Below are 11,519 nucleotides of genomic sequence, written 5' to 3' on the forward strand. Positions count from 1 at the left end.
CCAGTGACATATTACACAATTATTTTTGTACAATCAACACTGTGGTTTTCTTTCATGGTTATATCTACCTGTCATTGCTTATTTTCATGTACTTCAGTTAGCAATGCTACTGAACCCTGTACCAGATTTTTTTTTTTTTTTTTTTTTTTTTTTTTTTTTTTATGTCCTGTCTTAGTGCGCTTGTAGGTAACTTGAAGAGTATTGAAAGCGCTGTTAAGCTTCCACCCATTAGTAGCACAGACAACTTTATTTATAGTGGTATCCATGTTAGGGCCTTATCACCATCCAAGCACATCTTTGGTGTAACCACCTAGAACCTGGGTATCATGATGACATGTAGGTAACTTTAAACCAATATCAAGATGATATGTGGTGAGATTTGAACCTACGTGTCTGCCCAATCCCACGCTCACCATCTTATCCATTATGCCAGGGTTGGAGTCTTTGCATGAAATGTTAGTATTCTTATAATTTCTTTTCTCTTTTTCTTTTTTCAATAAAGTGTGTTTCCTATATTTTTTGTCTTTACAAAAATATTTTTCACTGAAATTGCAATATAACCATAAATTTAAAGGTATGGTTTAAGGGAGTGGGTGGGGGGAGGAGTCAGCTTCTTGACAAGCCAGAACTAATAAGCATTTTTCAGTGTTTTCAATACTGAATTTTGGGATACTTGAGGTTAATGCTATACCTAAGTAACCAACCATTGGCAAAACTGGAGAGGGGGTGTACAAAAATGATTAATCTGAGTAAATTATATTGAAGGATAATAACTGTGTAAATTGGATTTTACAAAGCTAAAAGATTTATGAAATGTGTATTTCCTCTCTCTCTCTCTCTCTCTCTCTCTCTCTCTCTCTCTCTCTCTCTCTCTCTCTCTCTCTCTCTCTCTCTCTCTCTCTCTCTCTCGTGGCAGGCAAAGTGAGCATCAATCCATCAGGAGTATCACAGGGCACAGGAGCTAACCATGAGGCCGAACGTCACGACACCCCAGACTTTTTGACTGCAGATGAAGATGACCGAACGACAACAGCTGCCCATAATTGTGTGAATTACCAGGATGAATTGGCAGATAGCAATTCAAGTGGTGTGGAAGATAATGAAGGCATCAGCCTTACTGGTACTATACTGGAAGTACCTCAATCATCTGATATGACAGTTGAGAATCCTCAGGCTGCTCAGGATTTAAAGACATCAGATGGTAAAGTATCTTCCCTGCCTCTTCATCCCACGGAAACAAAGGGTTTCATGGACATTCCCCCTGAGGCTCTGCGTGCAAATTTGGCTTTAAGTTTGTACAGAGGAAATATAATAAAAACTGAAGCAGAACAACAGCATCAGCAGCAGCAGCAGCAGCAGCAGCAGCAGCAGGAGTCTGGCCGAGCTACCTGGGGCTCAGGGAGGGAGGAGAGGCAAGAGGTAGTTTGTGAGCAACCAGTCTCAGCTCAGGTATGAAGAGTGATTATGGTATTGTTTCTTGATGTTAATGATTTGTGTGTGAGATTCAGAATGAATTATAAAGAGTTGAATTTTTTGAAGTTGGTCTTTCTTTTTATTTCTATGCTTTAGTTTCTCTTTGGTGTGATTTCCCAAGTCTTATTGTTAAAGTGATTATCATCTAATTGTTTCAATAAAAGCAGCAAATTTAACATTGTATAGCTTTGAAGCTGTCTGTCAGTTTACTTAATTAATGACTGTAATTCATAAAGTTGATTTCTTTTCTGTTGCTTTTTTGGAAAGGAAATCTGGGTGATTTTGTCTGGTATTTTAGTGAGTCATTAGAAAAACTTTTGAAGTACGTATTGCATTAATTTAACAATGCTGATCATACTTTCATAAAGAACTTATTTGATATTGTAATTTTCTTCATCATTCATTCATTGGTTACGTAGACTTAATTTAGATTTGTCTAGACTTGAATATGATGGGATTTGAGATTTTGTAATATTTATGGGGAAGTTTTATCAGTAAGGTAGATGTAGATGTCTTTAACCCCTAAAGGACAAGGATGTTCTTCACAAATATGTGTGTGTGTTTGTGTGTGTCTGTGTGTAGTGTGTAGAGTGCTTCTGGCTATTTTTCCATGTATGCTGAGGTTTTCTTTAAGCTGATCTTCATTGCTTTTCTCTATCATGTCTGTTTGAAGTATCTGTATTTTTTGTCTGAGGAGGTGTATTTTTATTTATTTATTTTTTTTAACTGCTTATTTCCCCAAGTTTGTCGTGTGGTATTTCAAATATTCAGCCGCTTTATCTCTCCAAGTAATACACATCTTTCATTCGTCTTTAATGTATTTATCTTTCTTCAGCAACAGCATTTGGTTTCATAATGTAATTAAATCTCTCTCTCTCTCTCTCTCTCTCTCTCTCTCTCTCTCTCTCTCTCTCTCTCTCTCTCGTTGATATTTTTGTTTCTCTTAGTTTTGCCTCATGCATTTTTTTGGTTACCTGGTACTTGGTCATTATTTTCTGTTATATTCTCAGTTTCTTGGTGTCTGTGATTTTGTTACAGAAGAAAACCTCTCATGCAGTCTTCATAAATGACTCCTATACATTAAACGTGTGTATATATATATATATATATATATATATATATATATATATATATATATATATATATATATATATATATATATATATATATATATATATATATATATATATATATATGCACACACACACACACACACACACACACACACAAAACACACAAACACACACATATACATACATACATACATACATACATACAGTGGAATTTTGGTTGACGGACATAATTTGTTACTGAAGGCCGTTCACGAACCAAAATGTTTGTGAAGCAAAACCATTTTCCGCATAGCAATCAATGTAAAACTGATTAATTCATGCCTGGACCCCAGGCCTGTGTTTGAGAGAGTGGCTTGGTACGCACCTCACGGTTCCTGCAGCACATATCTTATACCAAATGTTTTTGGGCTCCTCTCAGATGGAATAATTAAGGATCCTCATAGTTATAGTAACAGCATCTAACAGACAACAAGATGGCATATGCTGATTTTTTTTATGAAGTTTATGATGCATCACTAGCTGTCCTGAAGTGAGGCACCTATGTGTTGCAATCAGCTGTCATGATAAATATGGCGGACCAAACAAACATCTTGCTGAATCTCTTAACTCCCAAGATTTGTCATACCAATAAAGCATCTTGGAAATAATTTTTTTTCTAGTGTTCCATATTTGTAATAAAGTTCTTATTTATTTTATTTATTTATTTATTTTATTTTGTGTGTGTGTGTGGAATGAATGCTAGTATTGTTTTCAAGATGCTTTTTTGGTATAGCTTTCTTTATTTCTATCGTAATACACTTCCACTTCTTAACATCACTATCACCAAGACATTTTACTATCTTAGGAGGCATAATTAAGGACAATTTAATGTAAAATTCAAATTGAAATGAACAGCACCACAAGAAAATTCAGTTTATGATGTGGTATCATGAGAACAACTTTTGCTCCATGAGACACAACTTGTGGCAAAGCCTCTTTTCATAGACCAAATTTTTGTGTGTGGACCAAGGCATACTTTAAGAAAAATTTTGTTCGTCATCTGATTTGTTTGTGCACTGGGGCATTTGTGAACCCAGGTTCCACTGTGTATATAGTATATATATATATATATATATATATATATATATATATATATATATATATATATATATATATATATATATATATATATATACATATTTTTTCCAGTTATGTTATGTTTCAGTTTGTTATATTGTAATTAGATTTTTAATATGTATTTTGATTAATTACATTTCATAATAAAGGAAAAAAAGAACATTGAAGACTTTGCTGTATTTCACTAACTTACATTCATATCATCTCTAAAGGTGAAAGCTGGAGCATCACTCCAGAACCAGGGCAAGCCATCCCACTCTGCCTCTGTTGTGCAGGAAGAGGGCTCTGGTCAGGGAACTCCAACATCAGCAAGAACACATGAGCAGCTCATTGGTGATGGAGCAGCAGCTCTTCCTGATGAGTTGGTGAGCATCATACCTGAGGACCTGGTGCGTGGTGTGTGGAACACTGCACGCACTTTCATCACCCGCATCAATCAGGTGAGGGATAAGCATGTCTGGCATTTGTATTAGTGATGAAGACAGTAATGCTGATAATGGGTAAAATTTTTGTTGTAGTACAGCTTAGCTATTCATAATATTAGCTCTCTCTCTCTCTCTCTCTCTCTCTCTCTCTCTCTCTCTCTCTCTCTCTCTCTCTCTCTCTCTCTCTCTCTCTCTCTCTCTCTCTCTCTCTCTCTCTCTCTCTCTCTCTCTCTCTCTCTCTCTCTCTCTCTCTCTCTCTCTCTCTCTCTCAAGGTGTCAATTGTGACAATGAGAATGGATGAATACAGTCAGTCAGTTAGAGAGTAGTTGATAAGATGAGAAACTTTGATTGCACCACATCTAAAATAACTATGAGGGAAACCCCCTCCCTGCTATACACGTCAAGCATACTACACACATGAATGGATAAGGGTCCTGGACAGAATTTGCAGTGGGGGTTTAAGATAAAGTGGAAGAACGCTTAACTTCATAGAAGCGGTTTTAGCAAGATCTGAGATGTGAAGTTTCCAATTAAGATTATGAATAAAGGACAGATCAAGGATATTCAGTGTGGAAGATAGGGATAGGTGAGTGTCACTGAAGAAGAGGGGATAGTTGTTTGGAAGATTGTGTCAAGTTGACAGAGGAGGAATTAAGTTTTTGAGACATTGAACACTACTGAGTTTTCTCTATCCAAATCAGAAATCTTAGAAAGATCAGAAGTCCGACGTTTACTTTGAGGCTCTTTAACACTTACTTTTTACAGAGACTGAAATACTGTCTTACTCATTGTATCACTTTCCAGATACATATAACCAGTGGAAAATACTTATAAAAACTAAATTTTAGTGATGAAGAGCAGTTTTTACTTTGTATTTTAGTACTAAAGATGTTGATTTGTCCTTAAAGAAGGGGTGGGCAAACTTTTCAGTTTTAGGGCCACATTAAAAAATACCACAAGCTTATAGGGCTGCATGCAATATTAACTCAAAATCATCAATATTTAAAATACAAAATTAAAGGCTTCTAAAGAAAAAGCCATCCTCACACACATGAGCACACTTGCAGGAAGAAAATGAAATGCTCACAGTACTATTTGGCATTGTTTATTAACTTGCTCTTTCAAATTTGCTAACATTTGTCGGGCCACATGAATTCCTTTGGTGGGCCCGTAGTTTGCCCACACCTGCCTTAAAGTTATTCAGTCTATGAGTTTTAAATTGCGTGTTAATATTTTGTGGAACATTTCATTTGCTGTTTTAATTTACCTTTTATTTTTTTTTTTTTTTTTTTTTTTTTTTTTTTTATCATTGCAACATTGGTATTGATTGATAAATGGATAAGATGTGACCTAACACTAATGTTATAATTTTTTTCCTTTCCATCCAGGAAATGTTATCCCCTTCAGCAAATGGTCCAGGGAAAGATCTTGATCATGAAGATGATGCAAGGAGTACCTCACCCCCACATACAAGCCAAGATCCTCCACAGCAGGAAGAGGGAAAGGAGGCACCCAGGACAACTACACCTGAGGTATAAACAAAGTTATACATTGAATCACCAAGTTGGTAGTGGTAAAGGTCTCTAAGGAAGAGTGTTAGCTGTATGGTGACTGGCTAGTAATGAATAAGATCTGACAGTTAAAAACTTGTATCTTTACAAGTATGATAATTGAAAAAAAATAGTGACACTTCTGCATATTATGTCTCACTTTCAAGGGACATGTCATGGGATGTTTTTTGACAAATATTTAAAAAATTGGGCAAAATATTTTCTTTTCCACTCAGGATGTTTAGGATAACCTAAATGATCAGATAGTGAGGCTTATATTTTTAAGATTAAATCCTTTCTTCTCAGTAGCCATTTTTAAATATTCCGTGCTGTTGTGTCAGTGCCTAATTTGCACACCAATATACTTGCTATTATTCAGCACATGTAATGTACATAAAAATTACACTAGAATTTTTTCTCCCTAAAGTTTTGCCTTGTCATATTTCTCTCATGCCACATAATCAAGTGTAGTGAGTCACACACAGGACAAACTAGTGCCTACCTTGCCTTTGACATGGGGATGTATCATTTTCTCCTTTGCTCAAAAGACAAACAAGCATTTTTAGAAATTACCTACAAATGCAAGGCAGTAAAAAGAAATTCCTGAACATTATGAAAGCTTATGGAGCAACATGAGATAGATAGATAAATATTATCTTCTGATACCCTCAGTTTTTTTTTTATAAAGGGGGATGAGAGACCTTATCATACATAGTCATAAGTGAAAATTTAATGCCAATCAGATAGAACCCAGTGGCAAGACAGGGATGAAATGAGAAAAATCTTTAGGAACCAATATCTAGAAAGGTGTTTTTATTAAATTGTAAAATGTTTATTAAATGATGAAATATCTGAGGGACTATTGCATTAAAAACTACATCCAAAAGGCAATTTTTAATATTTTGAAATTTCAGAAAATGCAGAAAATGAAATAAAACAGTGGAGAAAATTGCAGATGAAAAATATTTTGCAATTTTTTTTTTCAAGGCAAAACAAAATCAAAACAAACAATGGAAATACAAAATGTAGAGATGTAATTTTTTTTTTTTTTTTTTTTTTTTTTTTTTTAGTGACTGACAAGAAAAGGAAAAGGAAAAACGTATGGATTCTCTTATACATTCATGAAATATTGCTCTATATTTTGATGAAAAATGCTATTTTTTTTATGTACTGCATTAAAATATATGTGCAGACTCCAGCAAGGTATTAGATACCATAGTAAAATGCAATGATGATATTCAAAATTGTGTTGGGAGCTGTTATCCATAGATTAAAATGGAAATTTGTGTCTCCACTGTGCTTTTTTCATGCTTGTAATTATGCCCTCTTCTGTGCAGGCAAGGGAGGAGCCCAGCCTTCCACCACCCTTGCAGCAACTGGCAGACATGGGCTTCAGCAACCATGAAATGAATCAGTGCCTGCTCACCAAGTACAACAATGATGTGGCCTGTGCTGTAGCAGAGCTTATTGTTCTCAATTGTCAGTGAGCTGTTACTGGTGTCACTGTTTTGTCCATATTGTCTTCTGCTGAGGGATGACAAACTGCAATATTACCTGCATATTGATTCTGAATTTTAACATAGATGAAGTGCGAAATTTTGTTAAAGCACTTGTGCTAAACATTATATTTTTCATAAAGATAGAGTGTGAGGTCTAAGTTATATTTTGCTTGTCCAAGTAGAAGTTATTTGTATATTCATATATATATTTATATATATATATATATATATATATATATATATATATATATATATATATATATATATATATATATATATATATGTGTGTGTGTGTGTGTGTGTGTGTATATATATATATATATATATATATATATATATATATATATATATATATATATATATATATATATATATATATATATATATATATATATATATATATATATATATATATACACACACACACACACACACACACACACACACACACACACACACACACACACACACACACACACACACACAGTGGAGGCTCGGTACTCAAACTTAATTAGTTTGAAATGGCTGTTCGAATATCAAAAAGTTTGACTATCGATACCTATAAATCAGGTAATTTGTTATAATCTTAGCAGAACCTCAAGTTTACAAAAATTTCAATGTGGTTTTTTTTTATGTAATTTTGATTTGTAAGTGAAGGCTGTTGATGGATAACAGAAGAAGAGGAGAGAAGGGTTGGGAGGAGTCACCATCCATGAAAACGTATGGTAACTTTTCTGGTGTGATTCCGGTGAACCCACTAGTGTAGGCTCACTAACACTTGCACTCTCACTAGGTTCCTTATTTTGTTCACTAATAAACCTCTTTGGTGCCATTATAATTTCTAAATGAAAAACTACAGAGAGAAAGCAGAAGAAACTTGTTTTTCTCATGACTACAGGACTAAGGATCCAGTTTACAGGACACCAGTATTTTGCTACGGTATTACTGGTATTAGAACGGGACAGTGGTGGCAGCAAGAAAGGAGAGGCCAGTGCTTTGTTTGCAACCATGTGTGTGGCCATTCGATTGCCAGATATTTTCACCTCTAATAAGCCTTTGGTGCTATTGTAAGTTTCTAAATAAAAAAAAAAGCTACAAACAGAACGCAGATGAATGTTATTCTGATGACTGCAGCAGCACAACTGGCAGATGGGGGGAGAAAGAGGAAAGAGGCCAGGGAGCCTTTGTTTACAACCATGTTTGTGGATATTTGACTACCAGGTATTTTTTGAGTATTAAATTGAATTTTTGCATTTGAAAGTTTGACTATTAAGACGTTCGAGTATTGAGTCTCCACTATATATATATATATATATATATATATATATATATATATATATATATATATATATATATATATATATATATATATATACAGTACATATATATATATATATATATATATATATATATATATATATATATATATATATATATATATATATATATATATATATATATATGTACAGTACATATATATTTATATAATCACATACCTACATTACACATTGTTGATCTGACATTCACATGCAGTAAAGATCAGCAGTTTTATTTTCATCATTACCGTCATCTTCATTGTTATCATTATCCTCTGTTGATGTCGTCATTAGCAGCATCAGAAACTTTCCCATTAATTTTAAGTGGGGATGGAATTCCATACTCAAGGAAGGAGAGAGGCCTTTAATACAAAACTGAATGCGGATTTCATTGGACCATGTACCGACAAACACACAGACACACGCATGCGCATGCACACACTCGCGCACACACATTGGAGCATCAAGTGAATGACACATGATGTTCATTATTACCAAAAGGAAGTGGTCCATCCCAGCATTGGTAAGATACTTTGTGATGAACCAGAAAATATACTAGAGGATATGAAATTTTTCTCACATATTTGTTTTGCATTATTAAAAATGCAGGAATCAAAGACTTATATTCAGATCAGAAGGTTCTACAAGTACTTTTATTCCTAAAAGGTGTGGGCAAGTCCAGCAGGGATGCTGAGCAATCTTCAGCGTAATTGTAGATGATACAGGTGATGTCACTCTTGAGGGAGAGATACAAGTTTTTAGATAAATTCTTCATAGGTTATAGTGTGGCTTAATATAAGTTCAGTACTTTATCAGAGCACTCCAGTTTTCAAATGCATGTGGATTAGTGTTACATGTTTATGAAAATATTTATTTCTTGTGGATAACATGTCTTCTATAGAGTTTGTATATTTTTTATTATGATAGAGTAAGAACATTATTCATTGTGTCTGCTTCATGGTTTATAAGAGAAAAGGAACTGGATTTCCTTTGTGTTGATGCATAATTTTACACATTTTGGCCTGTGAGTGATAGTCACTGGCTAGTGGGGATTATGGTGACATGATTTTATTCTTGAATTGTAGATGTCTGCACTTAATAGTTTTTCTTGTGTATGTAGGTGACAAAGTCTAGAGAATATTGATGATGAGACTGTAAGAGTCCAGTTTACTGGTTACTATGGCTAGCCACAGTTATGTTGTTCTTTGTTCTCCAGCAGCAAACCTTCCTGTGCCCTCAAACCCCTAGGCAGTACAGTCTGTTTGGTCCACTTTTGTCTCATTAGGGTACATATGCGTTTATCCATCATGAAGTGAAACATTTGTTGGACAACTATAAAGGCAGCCATTAAGATTTCTGGCAATGGATGAACATATATATATATATATATATATATATATATATATATATATATATATATATATATATATATATATATATATATATATATATATATATATATATATATATATATATATATATATATATATATATATATATATATATATATATATATATATATATATATATATATAATTATAAGAACTGATATTTTGTCTATATTTACATGTACTTATTCATAATTTTAATGGAGCAGCTGTTGTATAATGAACATGATGTTCAGATGTTACTTTGTTCATATATGTTGATATATCTTTCTTTAATCCTTATACATTTAAATCAAGCTATTTTGTTACAGATGGTGCATTACAAGCAAAATATTTAATCTAGATAACGTCCACACTTTGTAAAACCATTTTTAATGGTAGACATAAATATTATTTTAAAGTCTAGAAGAAAACTAATAACTTGAAAATTTTATACATATTTGTTGCATAGCTTTAGTGTAGCATCAGAACTTTATGTTGTTTTGTTATATTAAGTGAAACTTGAAAAGAAATTGACTTTTTTGCTTCTCATGTTGTAGATTTGGTGTTGATTTCATTTTTTGAGATTGAATTATGCATATGACTAATTTCTTAACCAGTTCTTAGAGTTGGTAATTGGTAATTGATGAAACAATGTCTTATTGACTTCTATTTTATTTTATTTGCAACATTTTCCTTCCTACAAGTGACACCATCAGATAAACAATAACTTGACCTCTTGCAGAGCTGTTATGTATTATGTTGGTGTGTTTTTCCAGTTATCTTTTATGTTACATGCATTAGGTGAGTGGAAAATATATGTGACAGGTTTCTAGGTGGGTTTGTCCTGTGAAATCCAGCCTTTCAGTGAATCATTAGGCTGATCTGTTATTTGTGGATCACATTTAATAAACTATTAAACATTGCTCACAATATACAAAGTTAATGAATAGCTGGAAAATTTTATACTTTGAGTGTTGAGAATCATCTTATTAGATGGCAAGATTAACATGGGACCAAGACTTGCCCTCTAATAGTCATGTTTAGAACTTGAGTATTTTGTTTTTCTTTCTCTTATGAATTTTTTTCCATGTATGATGTAATTAAAAATGATTTCAAGGTTATGTGCCAGTCTGCAATTTTGTGACACCTGACTTTGTGTCCCTTCTCTTACATTATTGACTCCTTTTTTCTTCATTTCTTCATCTAGCCTTCTATCTGTGTTACACACACACACACACACACACACACACACACACACACACACACACACACACACACACACACACACACACACACACACACACACACACACACACAGGGTAGTGTAGTGGTTAGCACGCTCGACTCACAATCGAGAGACCCGGGTTCGAGTCCCGGCGCGGTGAGGCAAATGGGCAAGCCTCTTAATGTGTGGCCCCTGTTCACCTAGCAGTAAATAGGTACGGGATGTAACTCGAGGGGTTGTGGCCTCGCTTTCCCGGTGTGTGTTGTGTGTTGTGGTCTCAGTCCTACCCGAAGATCGGTCTATGAGCTCTGAGCTCGCTCTGTAATGGGGAAGACTGGCTGGGTGACCAGCAGGCGACCGAGGTGAATTACACACACACACACACACACACACACACACACACACACACACACACACACACACACACACACACACACACACACACACACGTGTCAAGCTTCTCAATGCAAA

General features: G+C 34.3%; 1 protein-coding gene across 2 annotated transcripts in view; it reads left to right on the forward strand.

The window, feature by feature from the left end:
- The window catches only part of LOC123504492 (next to BRCA1 gene 1 protein-like), a 41,779-nt gene extending 34,487 nt beyond the window's left edge, over window positions 1–7,292 (forward strand). For both annotated transcript variants that reach the window (XM_045255047.1, XM_045255046.1), the window contains exons 15-18: window positions 917–1,449; window positions 3,875–4,102; window positions 5,477–5,620; window positions 6,976–7,292. In XM_045255047.1, coding sequence (XP_045110982.1) covers window positions 917–1,449; window positions 3,875–4,102; window positions 5,477–5,620; window positions 6,976–7,125 — 1,055 coding nt within the window. In that variant the 3' untranslated portion in view covers window positions 7,126–7,292. The remainder of the gene's footprint in view (window positions 1–916; window positions 1,450–3,874; window positions 4,103–5,476; window positions 5,621–6,975) is intronic.
- The last annotated feature ends 4,227 nt before the right edge of the window (window positions 7,293–11,519 follow it).

Source organism: Portunus trituberculatus, chromosome 16 (genome assembly GCF_017591435.1).
Source record: "Portunus trituberculatus isolate SZX2019 chromosome 16, ASM1759143v1, whole genome shotgun sequence".
Lineage (NCBI taxonomy): Eukaryota > Metazoa > Arthropoda > Malacostraca > Decapoda > Portunidae > Portunus > Portunus trituberculatus.